Source organism: Equus caballus, chromosome 20, assembly GCF_041296265.1.
Source record: "Equus caballus isolate H_3958 breed thoroughbred chromosome 20, TB-T2T, whole genome shotgun sequence".
In the NCBI taxonomy this organism is placed as follows: Eukaryota; Metazoa; Chordata; class Mammalia; order Perissodactyla; family Equidae; genus Equus; species Equus caballus.
Window position 1 is genome coordinate 6668044 of NC_091703.1, and position 21484 is coordinate 6689527.

The following is a 21484-nucleotide window of genomic DNA, read 5'->3' on the forward strand; positions in this document are numbered from 1 at the left end:
GGAGGGCAGGAAATTCAGTGAGGTCTGTGGAAAACCTTGTGGTTGTTAAACTGCATAATCGGGGCACAATCGAATTGGGTTTTAGGAAGAAAACTGGTGGGAGGGGCTGCTGACGAGGAGATCATTTACGAACCCGAGCTAGATAGAGCACCAGGAAAGGGACGGCAGGAGAGGGTGCACTGGGAGAGATGTAAGAGTTGGCGGTGGCTACCAGGTGTAGGGGGTGGGGGAGAATGAAAAAATGTCTCCGCAGTGCCCGGTGGAGAAGTTCCGCTGTATTCAGCAGGAAGGTCTGTAGTTGCCCGCTGTTTGGGGAAGTCGGGCCAGGAAGCCCCTTCCTCATTCCGCACGGATGGGGAAACGTCCAGTCTCCCGGCAGGTGCGCCCTGGGAGCTCGCCAGGCGCGCCGTCCCCAGTTTGCCTATCTCCACTGCAAAGTGGAGGAAGGGCCAGCCATCGCTGTTCTGACCGAGAGGGCCTGTCGTGTAGTTGTCCACACCGTTCCCCCCAAGGAGAACCACCATTGACAGCTTCGTTCCTTTAGAACTCGGACCTCCCTGGAGTCCAGGTTCCAGCCCCTCCTCCCAAGTCTCCTTCAGAGGAGGTGGACGCTCCAAGAACGGGGAGGCCTGGCGTGGGGGAAGCTGCGGGCAGAGTGGAGGCAGCCGCGCCCTCGCGCCGCCCTCGACTGCGCCGGGCTCCCGCCCCCGGCTCCCACCCCCGGCCTGCCGCCGATCGAGCGTGCCCGGAGCGCGCCGGGCCACACGGCCGGGCGGGCATTCCGGGCTCCGGGTCTTGGCGGCTGCCGCGGGGGAGGCGGGCACGTGGTAGGGCGGGGGGTTCCACCTGGCCACGCCGCCTGTCCTCCGCGGGCGGGCCTGGCCCCGCACCGGGACCGCGGGGGAGAGGTCTGCGCTCTCCAGGACGGAGGCCGCGCATTAGGCGGCCCGGCCCCTGCCGTCGGGCGGAAGGCTCTAGACGAGGGCCGCCTCGCCCCACGGCCCCCGAGCAACTTCGTACACGCCGATGCCGGCCCCACTGGGCACCGCCGTCCTCCGCCCCGACCCTCGAGGTCCTTGGTCCCGCCCGGCCGGGCCTAGCACCCAGCACCCACGTCGAGGCGGGCGGGCCGGCGAGGCGCGGCCGGGTCCCACCTCCGCGAGGGGACTTGGAGAAGTCGGGGCCCCGCCCACCGCTTCCCGCAGCCCCGCCCACGTCTCGCCGCGGCCCCGCCCACTGCTCCTGGCTCCTCCCCTTCCTGCCGGCTGGCTGCTGGCGGCCGCCCGCCGGCCTCGGCCCGGAGCGGAGCCCGCTGCTCCCCTCGGCCGCCCCGCCCCTCCCGCGCGGGCGGCCCGAAAACCCGGAGCGCGGGAGCGCGGCTTCGCCGGGCCCGGGCGGCCGCACTGGGCATGCTCAGTAGCCAGGGCAGGTTTTTTGGTCGCAAGTAGGAAGCTTTTTGCACTACACCGGAGAGGGGGAGCCGCGGAGCCATCCGCGCCGCCGTGCACCGCCGCCGCGCCCGCCCCAACCCGGCCCGGCCCCGCGGCGGGGCGCGATGAGCCCGAGCCCGAGCCGGCCCGCCGGGGAGTGAGCGCGGGGCGCGGAGGGCGCGTTGCGCAGCTGCTCCTGCGCACAACCCCGCCGCCGCCGCCGCCGCCGGCCCGCACTGGCAGTAAGTGAGAGGCTCGTCCGTGCCGAGCCCCGGCGCCGGGAGCGGGAGCAGGAAGCGCAGGCCACGCAGGGACCCAACTGAAACAAAGTGTCGGCCGCCCGGCGGCGTCGGCGCCTCGCCCCGACCCTGCCCCTCTCGCCCGCCCGCAACTCCGCCGCCCACCATGGCTTCCGAGGAGCTGTACGAGGTACCTCCCCTCCCCCCGGCCCTCGGGCCGCCCCCGCCCGCCGCCCCGCGCCGCCCCCCCGGCGCCCGCCCGGCCCGGCCCGGCCGCGTCCAGCCCGACGGCCCGCTCTGCCGCCGGCGCCCCCCCCACCCCCGCCCCGCGGCCACAGTTTGCTGGACGGGAAACGCGTGCGAGGGGAGCCCGAGCCGCTCCGCCCCGGGGGCCCGGCGGGCGGGGGCCTCCCCGGAGTCGTCGGGCTCCCGCGGTCCCCGGCCGCGGGGAAGTAGCGCTGACACGAGTGACTTGCTCAGACCGAGCCCGAAGTGTTCTTGGCGAGGGCGGTGGGTGTGAAGCCCGCTCCCGCTCGGCGGGGTCTGGGCGGCGCGGGGGTGTTTTCCTGTCCATTTAATAAAGCGTTTCGGGGAGGGTTTTGCCTCGGGTTTTGGTGGGGGGGGGGTGGGCAAGAGGAAGAGTGGAACTGTCTCTCGACTGTGCTCTAGCCGAAGCGATGCAAAATATCGCACCGAAAATGCTAAACGTTGACCACATGCTTTAATTAGGTTAGCATTGTGGCCAGAGCCAGGAAATTTAAATTTAACGCTGATACACCGTCATTCATTTGCGCCGCAGCGTTGCAAGTAAGAAAGGGCACATCAGAGCTATAAGTTATGGGCGATGGGTTTGCCAGCTTCAAGTTTTGGAGTTCTCAGTTTGGATCTTTCGACATATTTTGTATGCCTCGAGGTAACTTCTTGACGTATTTCAAAGTAGACTTCCTGGGAGTACAGAAGCTCGGAAGGCTCTCTCTTCCTTTGGATAAGTGATTCTTCTGTTTCATGTATATACTTATAAGTACGTCTTCGTAAGAGACTTAAAACTTCTGGATACTCCCTGGATTCACCTTTATGATGCGTTTAGGGACCTGGGTGTTTAGGGACTTAAGTATCTGTAACAAGTAGAGCCCCTTGGCCCTTGTGAGCCTTCTGGTCTTCTCTTCTGGGTGTATTGCTGTTGAGCACGGAATGGAGCTCCATTGCCAATAATGATAGCCTTCTAGCAACTTTTTGTTGCTTTTTAAAAGCAAATGTTTGCAGAAGTTCTCGGGAGGAGGCTGCCTTCTGTAGAATTAATGGTAAGGTTATTGCTGCCTCTTACATTGTGTGTGGTCAGTGTACTTTAGCTGGCATTGAAAATGTTCCATTGTATTCAAACATTTTACACATTAGCTATGTCCTGCTGTGTTCAAGATACTATCTTGGGTCATTTGGGTATGCAAGGGGAGAAAACCTCCCAGTTCTCTAGAGGCTTCCGTTTTAGGAAGGAAAGTGTTCTGTATGGGGAAGGCCCTGAAGTAGAGACTAAGATGCTGGTCTTCCAGGCTTAGGCATACCGTTGGGAAAGTACGTAGTATGAGGCTATGAGGAGTTTTGGTATCTACATTAGATTATTCTTTGATAGTTTAGGCTTGAGTATTCACTCTTCATTTTTGTGATTATAAATACGTAATCAGTTAACTCATTCCACTAGTGTTTGGGTGACAGTAGCACTTTATACATAAGTTGTATCTTATGTGTATAAAAATGGTCCTGAAAACAATACATTTACTACTAGTGCATTATGAACTAAATTTAGTTCGTTCTTTACTTATTCTATAGCTTCAGGCTTTCTACCCTACTTTCCTGGCATAATTAATTTATAAGTCACATTTTGTACAAAGTTTGTGTTTATTCAGCATGTGTAGTGAATGCCTGCTCTGTGGAGGTTCCATAGGGAGGTATGAGACATGAGAATGGTTCATGCCCTCAGAGAGCATCTATTGGGGACGAAAGAAGTACATTGCAAAGAAATAGTACACTTGCACAATTGAACCTTTGATTCTGGGTTTTCAGTTTTGAAAAAAGTGTTTTAGAGGAGTATGGTTAAGGTGATAGTAAATAATATGGTGGTCAGTATCTTTCAGGGTAAGTTTTCTAACTTCTCCTTTATTTGTAGGCAACACTATGACTATGTTATGATTGAAAGTTGATGTTTGAAAGTTGAGCATAGTGGTTGAGAGCCTGGATTCGAATTCAGAAAACCGAGTTATTGAATTCCAACCCTATCACCTTGGGTAAATTAACCTTGAAAGCTAAGTTTCCTCGTCTGTAAAACTGGGATCAATGCTTACCCCATAGAGCTGTCAAGTTTAAATGAAAAAATACGTAGAGCATACCCCACAATTCCCATAGTGAGCACTCACTGATGGTTATTACTGTATTTTAACTCATCTGGCCTGCCTCCCTGAGGCTTGGTTTTGTTTCTGAAGATAGAGAATTGTATTGTTTTAATCAAGGCAGTATTATTTGTGAGGCAGAAATGATATGCCCTTGCAAATGGACAGCACAGTCAGACAAGCTGTTTGACCCGGCGGGGTCGGGGGGAGAACACTAAGGTACTTTAGTAGCCAGGTCACGGGACATTAGTTGCCTTATTTTGTCCAGTTCTGCCTAAATTGAAAAAGAAGTTTCACATTTGGCCTCAAACATCACAATTCTAGAGGGATATATTGACAAAAGAGGAAGTTTAAAGTTTTGCTTTTTGAAGTAATGGGGTATGTATGGTAAGAGCACAATTCTGCAGTAACTATGTGAACTTGGGTGAGTTACCATCAGGTAACTCTTGGTTTTCTCATCTAAAAAGAAATGAGATCTCCAACACTTAGCATGGTGCCTGCTATATGGTAATAGGTCCTTAGTACATATGTAAATGGTTATTGTAACTATGCCTTGTGAGTGAAAGATAAGGGAACACAGAGCCTAGACCAGACGGGGTGGAGCATCAGCCTTCCAAAATTGGAAGAGTTACTCTTAGTTGAAGGATAGAATAATTGCTCTCTGCATCTCCAGCAGCTAGGATCAGGAAAGACAGATTTTTGATGCATCCAAGCTCAGAACTTAATAGCTTTCACAGAAGACAGCATCTTTTAGATCAGGGGTCCACAAACTTTATGTAAAGGGCCAGATAGTTACTATTTTAGACCTTGCCGGCCAGGCAGTCTCTGTTGCATCGACTCAACTCTGCTGTACCATAGACGGCACCTAAATGAGTGAGTGCTACGTTCCAATAAAACTGTTTATGGACAGTAAAATTCAAATTTCATGTAGTTTTTACATGTCGTGAAATATTCTTTTGTTTTTGTTTTTTTTCAGTCACTTAAAAATGCAAAAATTATTCTTAGCCCATGGCTTCTCCAAAAACAGGCACTGGGCTGGCTTTGGCCTGCAGGTCTTAGTTTGCTAACCTCTGCTTTAGATGGTCAGCTGCTCTGGAGCTGCGGTGCACACTGGGGTGGGGCACGTGGAGGGTGAAGTGTGGCGGGATTCAAGGCCTTCCAGCTCCAATCCAGCTCTAGCCTTAGAGCCGGGAGTTCTGGGTCCCACTCTCCCTTCTGCGGAGCAAAGGGAGTAGCTGTGTGTCTTTCTAAGTAACTGTCTCATCTGAACTTTCTCATCAGTAAAATGGGAATGATAGTAACTACTTCAGAGAGATGTGAAGCTAAGTGACGTTAGCATGTAAAAGCAATTCATGCTTGGTAAAATGCTGTATCAGGTGTTGTTAAGTGAGTATGTGTTATTCTAGGAAACATCTTTATCTTCTTCCATTCTTAATTAAAGATAAAAAAGACTGCACACTCAACTCTCAAACCCCCAAACCAAACTTGTTTTCCTTTGAGATTTCAAAGTGTCAGGTAAACTGATAATCCCACCAAAGAAAAAGGTGAGATCAAGAGGACTTGAATTTATGCAGTGGTCAATAACCACCATACGACTTTGTTCACATGGGACCGAATAAGGACTGTACACTGTAAAATGCATTCTCCTTATTTGTGTATCTTAGTAGTTCCTTTTTTTCTCTGTGGACATGGGGTTTTCCCCTCAAGAACTACTGTAATAGCTAATTTAAATTTTATTAAGATCTCAGTGATCTAGTCTTGGCCTTCTGAGAAAATATTTATCTAATGCATGCATGTTTCAGTCAATAAAAAATGGAAGTAAGCTTTTAAGAATGAACTTGTACCTGGCTTATGAAAAATGTCTTAAAGTTGATTAGTTTGCAAGGATAATCAGGATTTGGGGGAAAGGTAAGTCTTTTGAATCTTTCTCCTTACTTTGGGATAAGATTGTTCCTTTCTGCTGTGTACCACAAGACTTTTCTGTACATTGACCAAAAGTAGTTATAAGTAAAATCTGTAGGTGTAGTTCAAATGGAAGTTACAGGGATCAGGAGACCTTCCATGGATGTTGATCAAGATAAACCAGCATCTGTTGTGTGTGGTGTAGCTGGCTCTTGAAAGACTGAGCTCACCAAGATAAGAAAAAGAGAGCTTTGACTTCTGAAGTTGATTGTGGAGTAGTGAAATCAAATGTGTGTGTATTTTGAAAATGAACACACTATCTTAAATGTGAATGGCTGAGAATATTTATTCATTTGCCTAAAAAACAATAGTATGGAGACATCTCATGTGTTTTCCCTTTGAATTTGCTTTCAGTTTGTGTGTGCTAGAGTAAGTCTTTTTCTGTTCTTGCTGTGATGCCTAAGAATCACTGAGTTTTTCTTCATTGCTCCATCAGAATTTTAACCATTGAACCTGTGTTCATGGTATATAAGAAATAGTTTATTTACATTGTTCTGATTCACAGTTTTGAATATCTGTGATGCATAAAGCCAGTATGAGTCAAATTTTTGTGAATAAGGAGTAGTAGTTTTTACATTCTGTGTGATTGTAGGTGTAACAGCATTATCTGGAGTCCCTTTAAAATACAGATTCTTGGGCCCAAACCATGAGATTGTAGTTTTCAGTGTTTGGGTGAAGACAGGAATCTTTGTTTCAGAAAGCTTCTTTCTGGAATGCAAGTAGATTTAGAAGGCTCTGGATTGCACTGGTTTGTGTTTCTGACACTGAGACCACAGGTTGAGTTGGGGAAGGGTTGGGCTCTGCCTTTACAGAAGAGGAGTTCCAGGTGGACCGAGCAGACTATCCTTTTTGCAGGCTCTTTGACCATTGCCAGTTACTGAGTCATTCCAGGAAGGGAGCATTCCAAACACTAGGTAGTTAGCTGAAAGTGTTGTAATTTCTATTTTCTGTCTTCCTTGTGTGGTGTACTTGTCCCCCAGATTGTAAGATTGGTGCTTACAAGTTTTAGAACTAGGAATTTTTTTCTGATCATTATTTCCCACAGTTCAAACATGGCAAAAGTTGTATTACACTTTAATGAGAGAGTAAATTATAGGAATGACTGCAGTCTTGACCCCTTACCTGCCGGTTCTGCCTCCCCCAAATATTATGCCCTGTGCTGTTCCTTTTACACTTAGTTCCTCATATGCATATGTGGTTTCAACTCTAGGATGGGGAGAACTTCCACCTTGGCTGTTTCTTACACAAACTTAATTCTCTTCAGCTTTTTAAGCTGCGTGTGGCCTCAGGAGTCCATGTTCTCTGGGGAGTCTAGGAAAGGTCTTAACATTTGTATGAAAATTTGTACAAGCGCACGAGCATTTTTCTCTTGGAGAGGATCAACAGCTTTCATCTGTTTCTGAAAGGGATCTGTGACCCAAAACAAGAATTAAAAGTGGTCTTGAGACCTCTGAGCTAAGACTTGACTTTCGCTGCCCTTCGTTGACTACTTGAATGTTATTTTTGCCAAACTCAGCTCCGTTCCAGCCAGAGCCTACAGTAAAGCCACATTAAAACCTCACTGATTAGGTTTGGAAGTTGTGTGCCATTTCCAGTCTTTAAGTGGCCGTTCTTGAAGTTATGCATACATAGTCTTAAGTTAATATTTTAGCTCCACTTCTAACAATACAAAGATTTTAGAATCCTTTAACTCTGATCTACGCCTGAACTTACATGCTGTTATTTTCCAGTGTTTATTATTATCCATGAAAAAAACCTCATAAAACAGAACATTATTATTGCATGCAGACAATGCTTGTTTAGATTTACTTATATCTTTACCAGTGTCTTTGATCATCAGTCTTATATCTCAGAACATCTTTCTGGGATTATTTTTTTCTTTCTCAAAAATATCCTTTAGAGAGTTCTTTAATGAAGGGTTGTTGGTAGAAAGTCTCTAGTTTTTTGATTATCTGGAAATGTCTTTCTTTTGCCCTCATTTTTGAAAATTGGACTTGATTCTAGATGAGACCAGTTAATTGGTTGTTTTCTTTCAGGATTTTGAAGGTGTTCCATTGTCTTCTGGCTTCTCCATTATTCTTGAGGAGGTTGTTGTCAGTCTAGAGGCAGTTATTTTACGGGAAGTCTGTCTCCTGTCTCTGGTTGCTTTTGGGATCCTCTCTTTGACTTTGGTGTTTGCTGGTTTTATTACATGTATCTCTGTGTGACTTTCTTTTTATTAATAAGCTTGGTGTATGTTGTGCCTCTTTAGTGGATTTGTGCCTCATTAGTTCTAAAAACTTGTTGGCCATTTTATCATCAAATACTGCTGCTCTTCTGTACTCTTCTTCTGGAATTCCAAGTAGGCATTTATTAGATCTTCTCATTTTCTCCCTGTCTCTCACGCTCTCATTTCCATCTCATTGGTTCTGTTTGCATTCTGGGTGTTTCCTTGGATCTAACTTCTAGTTCTCTAATGAGCTGTGTCTAATTTGCTGCTTAGCTCATCCATTGAGTTTTAAATTTCAACGATTAGGGGCCAGCCTGGTGGCACAGCAGTTAAATTTGCACATTCCACTTCTTGGCAGCCCGGGGTTCACTGGTTCAGATCCTGGGTGCAGACATGGCACCGCTTGGCACGCCATGCTGTGGTAGGCATCCCACATATAAAGTAGAGGAAGATGGGCACAGATGTTAGCTCAGGGCCAGGCTTCCTCAGCAAAAAGAGGAGGACTGGCAGTAGTTAGCTCAGGGCTGATCTTCCTCAAAAAAAAAAAAATTTTCAATGATTATATTTTTACTTCCAAATATTCTGGGTCCGCCCCCTCCCCCCCCCATGGCCTCCCGGCCTCAAACTGTGGCTTGCTTTCTTAAGTCTTTGGTGTTTGTCTATGTTTATGATTGCATCATTCTTTATGGTTGGATTGAGCGAGGTTACTGGGACACTTGGATATTTTCCTCGCTTCCTGCAAGCCCAATAAAATATTAAGAATTATATTTATAAGAACAAATTAGTTTGTAGTGACAGTACCCTTTGGAACTTTGTTCGCTTTTTTGCCAGAATCTGAAGAGACCTAATTGATTTGGAGTTTGTGGTACCATGAACAGGTTTGAGGTCTTGAGCCAACACTTGAGATTTACCTAATGATGTTGAAAATGCAAATAAAGGATAAACTAGATTTCAAGAGGACTGTTTATGAAAATGGATATAGTAGTTACAAAGAAAATGCTTCTAAAGCACGATGTTCATCTTTGTTTTGCCTGCCTTAATGTGTAAGCATGTCTTCTCTAACTTTTCTTTACTTGTGGTTGGCCTGTTCAGTTGGTCTGAGCTAGTGCAACCACAGTCGTTGGCTTACTTTGTCCATACCTACACAGCCCGTCCCTTCACCTGTACCTTTGTGTTGCCATTTTTCCAATAAGTGGTGGATTCCCCACCTTGCCAGCCACAGTGTCAGTCCTCATCAGGACTCATCAGAGTTCACTGCTAGCAGGAATCTTCCCCTTCACGTTCTCTGTGGCTAGTTTACTTTTTGTTTTGCACTGTTAATTACTTACTTGCACTTGCTTATGCTTTCCTTTTTCTAGGTATTAAATAATATCATATATATTTTCTTCTGGAATGGTTGGCTACGTGTTTATTTTTTGGTGTATTGCAGTGACTAATCTGAGGATATGAACGTGGTGACCAGCCAGTAACTGCTGACTGAGCTAAAACACAAATATTATAATGACTGGAGTTATATTGTTTGAAATTATACCATATATGTGAGAATTGTGCATTAAGGTATTTTGTTTGAAAAAACTCTGCCTGGTGTTTTGGAGGAAAATTAGTTCTAAATTTGATACAAACAATTTGGGGGAAAATTATGGTCCTAGAAAGAGGTCCTTGAAATGTTGGCCACAGTATTTATATTTAGCATTGGTGAAAACTGGCAAGGGGGGGGCGCGGTTGTCTAACAGTAGTGTTTTCTGGTTGGAAATGTTAGCCTCTGTATATTTAGAAAATGTCTTCCCCCTTTGTCTTAGCTCCGTTTATGTAATGGGCTCTGCCATGTGACATTTTCAAGAGATTGGTAGTTTCCTATTGTTTGTTGATCAAGCCCTACAATGTTGATTGCACATCATGAATATCTTTGGTTAAAATGTACCCGTTTTTCATCAGTAGATTACTGTTTAGGATTTCATAATTTCAGTTGCATACAGAAGCATTTCTTATTTTATGTATGTAACTAATTTTTATATGTATTTTGTATATGTATATGTAATTGATTTTTATATGTAACTAATCTGGAAGCCTCAGCTATTTAGAATATGTGAGAATCAGGACCAAAAAAAGAGTCTTCTTGCCTTGTAAAAAGGTATCACACTCCATACACATTGAACATCTCTGGGTCTCTCTTGTAAACTGTTTACCTGTATATTAGGCGTGATATGCTTGGACTTAACTAGCTTCCTTAGGCTGTTAGAAACAAATTTTGGTAAAGGCAAAGGTGCTGCCCAGCCCAGGTGAATTGACATTAATAAGTTCGCTCGTGAAATTAGCTGAAGAGGGTGAAGCACATCCAGGTGGTGGGCGATGAGCTCCTGAGCCCCATAGAGCACATGAAGGGCGTGTCGACGAAAAGGCGTACATTAAGAAGAGCTGTTGAAGATACTTTTTAAACATGTGGGGCATTTAAGTGACAAAATTAAGTTTACTTTTATGGAATGCTTTCCAGAATTTCCACTCAAGTATTCCTAACAGCAGAAGAAAGAGAGCAGGTATTCTCATAAGGAGTTGGAGGTGGGACTGGGAACTGAGCGGCCTGCTGCAAGCCTGGCCTGATTTTGAATTCTAATGTTATCCTAAAACCTTTGTGAAGTTAACATTGTACTCCATGGAATATTTTTTGGTTTGATATTAAATCTTTTCAAAGTACTTACCAGTTAACTCTTCTGCATAAATCTTTGGGTCAGCTTGATGTTTCCAGAAGATGAGCCAAGAGTTAATGTCTCCTTACAGCTCTTATCTCCTGCCTTGTATGTGCACCCTGGTTTAAGAGCAGAGACTTACTGTGTTATCTTCCATGATGAGGCTAGGTAAAGGAAGTATTAGCTGATTTTGTGAAATCTAAGTGAAAATATTTGAATCAAATAATCAAAAAAGTTTTTTTAATTCTTGTTTTAGTTTAAGTCTTGTTTAGTAGTTTTTACCATTGACGTTTAAAGGTGTTTATTTTCTATCTAACATCATCATAATGTTGGGTGTTGAAGAGAAGGTGCACTATCTGTTTTTCTCTCAAGCCAGCCTGCTGAGTCCCTGCTGGAAAGAGCGAGTGTGCTGCTCCTTGGAGTCAGTGATGGGAGCATTTGTAGGTCTGTTGGAATGGGGGCCTGTCTGCTTCATAACTCCTCTCTACCCCTGAGCCAGGCCAGAGGCCTCAGAAAATTTCTATCTTCCAGGGAGTCTCCATCCTTCATCTCCTCTCCCTCCTGAAGTTTTGAGTTTTCTTGTCTCCATGTCCAGCTCTGGTGCCTCCAACTTGATTTTCGTCCATCTGCCAGATCCCCTTTGAGTTGAGGTTTCATTCATCCTGTTTTGACTCTTGACCCGGGCTTCTGTACTTGGCTTGTTGCCGTGGTAGAAGCTCTGGCCTGGGAAGTTGGCCTCTGACTGCCTGCTTTTGCTTCCTTGCTTTATTCTGTGCGGTCCACAGAGAAGTCGTCTGCCTGTCTTATGCCTCAGACACTTGAGGGGAAGTTCAGCTACCTCTCCAACTCTCGGCGGGCGCAACAGCTCCCCTGTTTTGGTCCTCTGACTTCTTTGTTGCCGTGGTAGAAGCTCTGGCCTGGGAAGTTGGGCTCTGACTGCCTGCTTTTGCTTCCTTGCTTTATTCTGTGTGGTCCACAGAGAAGTCGTCTGCCTGTCTTATGCCTCAGACACTTGAGGGGAAGTTCAGCTACCTCTCCAACTCTTGGCGGGCGCAACAGCTCCCCTGTTTTGGTCCTCTGACTTCCCTTTTGTATGCAGATGAGTAAGAGGTAAGTGATTATTTCATTCTTATTTTAAAGACTTGAGGGAGAGAGGTGTGTGTGGGGGGTGCTAACTAGAATGTGATTTGTAGTGCTCTTCCTTCAGAGTATACAGATGAGTAAAATTTCCTCCAAAATTATTTTATATGCCATCGTTCAACACCACTTGCTTTAGCTCATAAATGAGCTTTTTGAGCATGTCTTGATTAAAGTGATAGATACCTATCTAAGTAAGTGTATTCCTGGGGGAAACAATCCTTCCTAAGTCGCTCCAAGTTGGGACTACTTACTTAAAAATGAGTATGTAGAATGAGTTTAAAAGGTCATGGATGTGAGATCTTGTCAAAGTCACCTCTACACCTTGGCAGAAAGAAGTTAAGTGTCAAGACCAGACACATTCACCTTGCCCAGAAACCCTATCAAAATCTGCAGAGATTGTGGTCATGAGTGGGCACCTTTACAGCAGCGCGGCTCCCCTACCTTTGTCAAAAAGATGGCCTGGGGGAGAAGAAGACCAGAACCACGCAGTGGGGGTGGGGGGCAGGATTGTTCGTTCTAACATTCGAGTCTCTCATAGACATAATCCCACCGAAAGGAAAGTTCACACTGGAGGGTCCTTGTCTTGGCTGAATCCTGTTGCAGTCGAGGGATGTGTCTTGGCATTTGGTGAACTGTTCAGAAAGCTTTTTCTATAGTGGAACGAGTCTCCCCTTGCAGAAGAGTGCTCCCCTGAGAGTTTGAGAAGGGAACGGGGAACAAATAAGGATGTGGCCTAGGCCCTAAGTGGGGGGCGTCTAAGAACTCTTGTTTCCCCCCTAAGGCAGTAGGCCTCAGGAGTGTTCCTGAGCCCCTCACGCTCCCGGGTGATTGGGGTGGGAATTAAAAGTAAAGTGGAAAGTCCCATCCTTCCTATGCTTTACCATCTCCTTCTGCTACTCAAAAGTGTGTCCCGTGTTTCTCTGGAGTCCCTCTGCCGTGCTAACAGCCAACTCCCTTCCCACACCCACCTGTTAGGAACACAGCTGCCCATCTGCTCTGCTTTCCTGGGAGGAGGGGTGTCGCCACATCTTCCGTTGCATCAGGTAGAACCGCCTTCCGTGGGGTACCATCCTGCAGGTGATGGGAGGTCAGCTACAGCCCTTGGTGTTGTCTGCGGCCCCGTGGGGCCCGAGCAGAAGTGAAGGCCTGCTTCTCCTTTGTTGCAGGAGTAGTGAGGCGGTGCTGCTTCATCAGAAGCTCCTTTGCTTGTCAATTGTGCTTCTCCTAGTTGAATCCCGGGTAAAGGAAGGATCCAGGGGACACGTCTGGCTGTGCTCACAATAGGCACTCCCGACAGTCTTTATTGTTGAACCAGCTACATTTCTGGTTCCCCATTCCCGGCAAGCCTGCCACCTCCAGGCCTCTGTCTCAGTCCCTGTGGGCAGGAACTCCAGTGATTTCTAAGTAAAGAACCCGCAACCTAAGGAGAAGGAGTGGCTTTGGAGCCATATGCAGTGGCCTATCAGCCTTTACAGGGAGCTGTATATCAGAAGCTCCTGTCTGTGAAAATTGTTGTAGGATCAATTATTAGACAAAGAGTTTTGCCCAAATTACTTTTTTTGTTTTCTCTAGCTTTCTTACCTTTTTGGCCTTTTCTAACTCTGGGTCAAGGGAAATGAGATTGAGTGTTGCTGTCTTTTCCTTCTGCTTGCTCTTTGCTTTGTTACTGCTCTCACTCCACCCCCTAGAGCCCTACTCCCACTGCACGCCATCATGTAATGTGGAATTGAACTATTCAGAACAGTTTAGTTTCCTGTTCCTTAGGAAATAACAGGTGAACGGTAGAATCCTTCTGTCTTTCTAAAAGAAATCAACTTTCAAACTGAACTAAGCTTCTCTTGCACTTGCCCCTCTCCCTCCTGTTTTCCCTGTAGGTTGTTTGTCCCTAGTGAAAATGGGTCTCTCACTCCTGCTGTACATTATCATCAATTTAGGACATGTCATCCAGTCAGGTTTTTGTCTGTCTATTTTGTGTAAGTCATTAATACTGATACAAGAGAGCAACAAACGTATAGAAAGATTTACTTTTCTCCCTGTTTTCTATTTTGGCTATATGTTAGCAAGAAGCTATGTAGTAAGCATCCTTAAATGATTTATGTACTTGTTAAAAGCGGTATTTGCAAGGTTTCTTGAAGAGAGTTTATAAATAATATGATACTGATGAAATCTTTTAAAGGTGAAGATTGCTTAGGTTAATTTAACTTAATCAGTTTTAAGGAGCAATTAACAATAACGTGACTTAATACTATACTGAAGTCTATGTAAATGACCTTTTGCGTAAAGGCTTCTCGGAGTTCAGGAAGCTTTGCCTCTGGATTAGGGTTTAATTTAAGGTGGTGGAGATGTTATTGTTCTGTAAGACACAAGCTATCATTCGGATCAGAAAAACCCACTAATTTTTCTTGCTTTGATGACTAGAGTTATAAGGGTTTCTTAAACTCCAGTGTAAGTTAACAGATGATGGTAGTTCTATTATAAAAAACACACAGGATCCTAATCAGTATCTTAATCTGCCTTTTCTTCCATGGTCACCATACTTGGGGTCATTAAGCAGAATGTAGAGCAGATGTGACTAAAGCAATGGCATTTTTAGTGTAGCTTGTGGAAGCAGAGTAGGAAAGCTCAATTGATTGCCTGTAGTTTCAAAGGTAGCCTGTAGGTTTCCGGTGCGCAACAGCACAGAAATGTTTTGTATGGACCTAAAAATGAGTGACTAATTTTAGAGTAGAAAATGAATAAGCTTTGTAGGAGATTAAGCAAATTTGCAAAGAGAATGGACTTAATGCATCATTGGATAGCAATTTTTGACTGTCATCAGAGATTTTAAGTTAAATACGTGTCTATAGTGAAGCACAAAATGCTGATGAAAACAGAAAAGATCAGAGGTTCCATTTGTACAAAAGTTTGTCCAAAGAAAATAAGCATGTGCTCACTTTGCAAGAGACTTTGAAAGTTTATACAAAGATGAATGGAAACAATGGTGATTTGACATTTACTATGATTTTTTTTTAAAAGGAAGAACAAAATAACATGTTTGGAGAATACATTAAAGGGAAAGACCTGTCAAGTACAAACATTAAAAGACATGCACAGTGGCAGGTATTAACATTCCTAAGAACCAAGAAAGCACCAATGTCAAATAAATCAGCATGTGATTTTTGTCACCAAATAGCATTGTCTATCGTGTAACTGATTCCGTAGGGTCAAAAAGAGTAGGAAGTTTGAGAATCAGTGAGATGCAGAGGGAACAAACCTGGGGCCTTAGTGATGGATTTCTTTATTAGGACACTTCATTTTGTCTGGGAGAAACCACTTTTGATTTACAACAATATTGTCAACTAGGCTCACTAGACTTATAGTTCTGAATTACTTTAGTTCGTTTCAAAATTCTTTTCTCCCTTAAGGAGTGAAGATTTGGCACCTTGGAGGATATTCAGAAGACTTTGTCTGAGGGCAGTCTTCAAATAGGAGAAGGTTCCGAGAATGCTTTGTGTTGTCAGCAGCCTCTTTGAAATAAGAGTTTGGCCTTTTAAGGGCACTCCTTGAAGTAGCTGACATTCACTTGGCAGGCAGATCCTTTGAATTTCCAGACTTTACATAGTCTCGTCACCTTACTTGTGGTTTGTATGTAAAGGCCCTGTGTATGTTTGTTGAGAAGATGGAAGTCAAAGAAGAAAGAAAACTTAGCCCATTCTCTCCCACCCCGGATGAACTACCATGAACCATGGAGTACCATCATTCCAGACATCTCTATGCATAAATGCAGATAGAAGAATGATGTACTCTACAGATAAGTTATTTCATAAAAATAGCATTATATCATACTGTTTAACAGACAGAAAATAACATGAAGGAATTGTAGAATTTTATGTAAAAACCTTTTTAATTTCATTGGTCCATTTTTCTTTTGCCTTTTTCTTGTTGATTTGTTGGACTTATATGTAATGAGGGCTAATCTTTGTTATATCTTGCAAATATTTTCTCATCTGTGTTGTGTCTTTGTTCATTAAAAATTTTTAAATCTGTAATATACTTATATATTTTACCTGCTAAATTAATGAAATTTTACATTTTAATGTCAGATTTACTTTCCTCATTTTTTTTCTTGTTTAGGAAATCCTACCCCAAGATCGTTGTCTTTTTTCATCATCTAAAAGTTTTGCTTCTTACAGCATGAACTTTAATCCACCTACAGTTTGTTTTTATGTATGGTATGAAGTTGGATCTGATTTCTTTTTTAAATATGAATAATCCATTGTCACCATTTATTAAATAGTCCATCACTTCCCCATTTATTTGCCATGGCTGCCATAAATGAAGTTTTCATTTATGTGTGGGTCATTGTTTTTTTGTTCAATTGGTGTTTGTCTCTTCCTGATCATACCACACTGTGGTAATTAGTATAGCTTTATAATAAGTCTTGGAAACTTGCTCTACCAGTTATCTTTATCTTATTCTCTTTTTCTGAAAAATTTCTCAGCTCTTCTTGGTGTTGTGCTCTTCCACTTACATGTTGGAATCATCTCGTTGAATGACAGAAGAAACTGTGTGGGGTTGGAATTGCTGTTGCATTGTATTCGTGGATTAATCTGTGGCACTGGGGGTACAGCACTGGACCTATCAGATCAAGTCCCTGCCCAGGAGCTTATATTCTAGTGGTGGCAGCAGGCTAATTAGCATATTGCTAGTGGCTTGGGGGGTGTGTTATTTTTATGTAAATTGTCAATGAAAGCCTCATTGGTAAGGTGGCATTTGGGACTTGAAAGCACAGGATGCCTGCTAAGGTTGGCCTCTTGGTGAGTTTGATCAGCAACAAGGAGGCCGGTGTCCCTGGCGACTGAGGGAGAGAATGGTAGATGAGGTCAGTGGTCTTCTGCCACGTGATAGTGGGGTCCGTTTGTAGGCCCTTTGTAGGTGGGCTAAATACTTTGAGTTTATTTTTAGTAAGATGGGAAGCCATTGGAGGAATGATGTAATCAAATTAAAATTTTTAAAAGGTTATGCTGGATGATGTTATATGGAGAATAAACTGAAGGGGGACCAGGAAGGAAGCAGAGAGATTTGGAAGCTGGCAGAAAAATTCAGTCAAAGATAATGGTAGTTTGAGACCCTGATGGTGGTATGATGGAAGTAGTGAGGAGTGATTGCATCAGGGGTATATTTTGAAGGTAGAGCTAAGCAGGATTTGCTTGTGGCTTAGATATTGAATGTGAAGGAATGAGAAGAAATGGAAAGAACTTACAGTTTTTAGGCTTAAGTAGAAGAATGGGTTTGACATTTATTCAGATGGATGTTACTGCTTGAGGCAGGTTTTATTGAGGGGAAAGGCTGGTGGGTGGATAAATAGGAGTTGGATTTTAGGCATGTTAAGTTTGAGATGCCTTTTAGACATCCAGGTGGAGGTATTGAGCAGCAACAGGCTATGGAAGTTTAGAGTTTAGGGCATATGCTTAGGCAGGAGATAATTTTGGGAGATATCAGTGTATATACATGGTTTTAAAAGCCATGAGAAAATGGAGTCATCCAAGGACCAAGTGTATGTGGAGAAGAGATGTGAAGATTGATCTTGGGTGCACTCTTACAGTGTAGAGCTTGGGGGAGTTAAAGACACAGTAGAGGAGACTGGGAAGAAGATGTAGCCAGGAAAGTAGGAGAAACGAGCTAGTGGTGCCCTGGAAACCAATGAAGAAAATTTCAGGGAGGGAATGATCACTATGTTCTGTGCTGCTGCTGAGAACTGAGAATTGCCTGTTAGATTTGGCAGCATGGAGGCCACTTGGCAGCAGCTTTTTTGGTGGAGTATTGGGGCCTAGAGCCTGGGACGGGCTCATGAGAGAATGGGAAAGGAGGAATTGGAGGTGATAATTATAGACAGCTCTCAGGACCAGCTTTGTGAAAAGGGAACCAGGAGGGCGAGGTAGGCTCCAGATTTTGTTTGCTTTAAGATAGGAGAAATTGCAGTGTGTTGTGCGATGATGGGAAAGAGCTAATGGGAAGTGGAAATTATTCAGGGGAGGGAGGAAGGGCAATAGCCAGAATGGTTGGCTCAAGTTGGCAAGAGGGAATTGGATCCAAAACCTTGGGGTGGGACATGTGTTCCCTTACTCATATCTCTCCCTCTCTTCCTCCCTGTCTGTCTCTCTCTCCCCTCTCACCTTTTGGTCCTTCAGTAATGTTTTTGTTTTTGTTTTTTTTGGTGAGGAAGGTTGGCCCTGAGCTAACATCTGTGCCATTCTTCCTCTACTTGGTATGTGGGACGCCACCATAGCATGGCTTGATGAGCGTTGTGCAGGTCCACACCTGGGATCCAAACCTGCGAACCCCAGGCCTCTGAAGCAGGGCGTGCAAACTCAACCACTACACCACCAGGCTGGCCCCAGTAATGTTTTGTTAGGAACTTTTAAAAAAAGTTTTGCACAGCCTTTCTTGGATTTATTCCTAGAAACTATAGTATTTTGTTGCTCTTGTTAATGAAATCTCCTTAAAGTTGTATTTTTTAATTGGTTAATACTTGTGCATACAAAGGCTATTTATGTCTGATTTTTATATCTAGGAACCTTGTTGAACTATCCTGTTGTTAGAAAACTTGTAGATACTTTGAGATTTGTGTGTAGACAGTCATATCTTGTACAAATAGGGATAGTTATTTTTTTTCTTTTCAAACTCATAACTGTTATTTCTTTTTCTTTTATTTACATTGGCTGTGATCATCTAGTACAATGTTGAATGTAAGTTACAACAGCAAGCATTCCTGTTTTATTTCTAATTCTAAAAGTGCCATAAAATTTTACTATTAAGTAAAAACTGAGATATTTGCTAGATATCTTTTTTAAAAAATCTGGTTAAAGTTCTTTTTTATTTCTAGCTTGTGAGGAGTTTTTAATCATGAATGGTTATTGAATTGTATTGAATGTGTTTTCTGCATTTATTAGAGATTGTCATTTTATCCCCTCTTTCCTTTTAATTTTTTAATGTAGTATATTAATATGTTTTGTGATGTTGAGCCATCCTTGCATTTCAGGGATAAACCATTCCCAGTCACAGTGTGATATTTTATGTACATTGTTAAAGTTGTTTCATATTCAGTGTTCTAATAGTTACTTCAAGGAGAGATAACCAACTTAATATTTTTTTTCTATTCTCAGTTTGCAGAATCTTTGGATTTCTGTTCCTTAAAAATTTTTTTTTTTTTGAGGACAATTAGCTCTGAGCTAACTACTGCCAATCCTCCTCTTTTTGCTGAGGAAGACTGGCCCTGAGCTAACATCCATGCCCGTCTTCCTCTACTTTATATGTGGGATGCCTACCACAGCATGGCTTTTTGCCAGGTGGTGTCATGTCTGCACCCGGGATCCGAACCGGTGAACCCCAGGCCACCGAGAAGTGGAACATATGCACTTAACCGCTGCACCACTGGGCCGGCCTCCAGCTTTTTTCTTGTAGTTGATTTCTAGTTTCATAGCATTATGGTTGGAAAAGATGCTTGATATGATTTCAAACTTCTTAAATTTATTGAGACTTCTCTTGTTTCCCAACATATGGTCCATCCTTGAGAATGTTCCATGTGCATTCAGAATACAGAACATGTATTCTGCTGTTTTTGGATGGAGTGTTCCATATAGGTATCTATTAAGTCCACCTGGTGTAGTTTTTCATTTAATTCCACTATTTCCTTGTTAAATTTCTGTCTTGATCAATCCATTGATGTAAGTTGGGTGTTATGGTCCCCTATTATTATTGTGGTGGTATTAATGTCTCCTTTTAGGTTTGTTAATAGTTGCTTTATGTACTTTGGTGCTCCTGTGTTGGGTGCATATATATTTATAAGTGGTATGTCTTCTTGGTGGAGTGTCCCTTTTGTCACTATATACTTCCCTCTTTGTTTCTCTTTACCTGATTTATCTTGAAGTCTCCTCTGTCTGATATACATATGGCAATGCCTGTTTTCTTTTGTTTGCCATTAGCTTGGGGTGTCATCTTCCATCCCTTCACTCTGAGCCTGTGTTTGTCTTTAGAGCTGAGTTACGTTTCTTGGAGGCAGCATATTGTTGCGTCTTATTTTTTCATCTGTCCTGCCACTCTGTGTCTTTTGATTGGAGAGTTCAGTCCATTTACATTTAGGGTGATTATTGATATATGAGGGCTTAATGCTGCCATTTTATCACTAGTTTTCTGGTTATTCTGTCTTTCCCTTGTTTCTCGTCTGGTGTATTTCGGACTTCCAGTTCAGTTTGGTAGTTCTCTGTGATGGTTTTTTTACGTTTTCTCTTTATCATTTGTGTGTCTGTTCTGATTATCTGTTTAGTGGTTACCATGAGGTTTGTATAAAGGTATCTTGTAGATGAGATTGTCCATTTTCTGGTAGCCTCTTATTTTCTTAGTGTAAACCAATTCCATCCCTTTCCTCTTCCCCTTCTAAGTTGTTGTGCCACCTTATTCCATCTTGTGTTGTGAATTTGTGGTTAAAGTGACAAGATTATAGTTATTTTTGATGTTTTCCTTCTCTTTATCTTCTTTTTTTTGTGAGAAAGATTGGCCCTGAGCTAACATCTGTGCCAGTCTTCCTGGTCATTCATCTTTAATGTTATAATTGTTTGCTAACCTGTTCTGATAGCTGCCATTTTCTGATTTTGTCTACCTGTTTTATCTCCTTGCTCAAGACTTTGTAAACCCTTTCTTTTCTTTTCAGGTATGAGGGCCTTCTTGATCCTTTTGTGTGTGTGTGTGTGTGTGTGTGGTGAGCTGGGGGAGGAGTGTTGTGGCAATGAACTCCCTCAGCTTTTGTTCATCTGGAAAGTTTTTATCTCTCCATCATATCTGCAGGATATTTTTGCTGGATAGAGTATTCTTGGCTCAAAGTTTTTGTCTTTCAGAATTTTGAATGTATGATTCTACTCTCTCCTAGCCTGCAAGGAACAAACTCTCTGCTCCTTTCTCCCTCTTTTCACCCTCTTCAATACCTATTATCCTTATGTTGCATTTCCTAATTGAGTCGAATATTTCTTGGATAATTTCTTCATTGCTTTTTGGTCTTAGGTCTCTCTTCTCTTCCATCTGTAGCATGTCTGTATTTCTGTCCTCCAGATTGATAATTCTGTCCTCTATAGTATCAGCTCTGTTATTCAAGGACTCCAGATTTTTATCTTAATTCATTGTGTTTTTCATCTCCAACATTTCTGGTTCGCTTTTCTTTATAGTCTCGGTCTCTTTTGTGAAGAATCCCCTCTGTTCATTAATTTTGTTCCTGATTTCATTGAATTATTTTGTAACTTGTTGAGTTTTTTTATGATAGCTATTGTGAATTCTTTGTTGTTTAGACTGTAAATTTCTATGCCTTCAGGATTTACTTCTGTGTGCTTGTATTTTCCTTCTGGTCTGGAGTATTAATATATTGTTTCATACTGTTTGATGGTATTGATTTGTGGCTTCACATAGTGAT

The 21484-nt window shown here is 43.5% G+C and overlaps 1 protein-coding gene across 6 annotated transcripts in view; it reads left to right on the forward strand.

The window, feature by feature from the left end:
• CDYL (chromodomain Y like) overlaps positions 1-21484 on the forward strand; it is a 247461-nt gene that overhangs the window by 57456 nt on the left and 168521 nt on the right. The window contains exon 1 of one of the 6 annotated variants that reach the window (XM_023624395.2): positions 1423-1859. The exons of 2 other annotated variants lie outside the window; for them this stretch is intronic. In XM_023624395.2, coding sequence (XP_023480163.1) covers positions 1836-1859 — 24 coding nt within the window. In that variant the 5' untranslated portion in view covers positions 1423-1835. Of the gene's footprint in view, positions 1-1422; positions 1860-2466; positions 2583-21484 lie in introns of those variants that run through there. 3 more of the 6 variants (XM_070244864.1, XM_070244865.1, XM_070244862.1) reach the window with 3 other exon arrangements.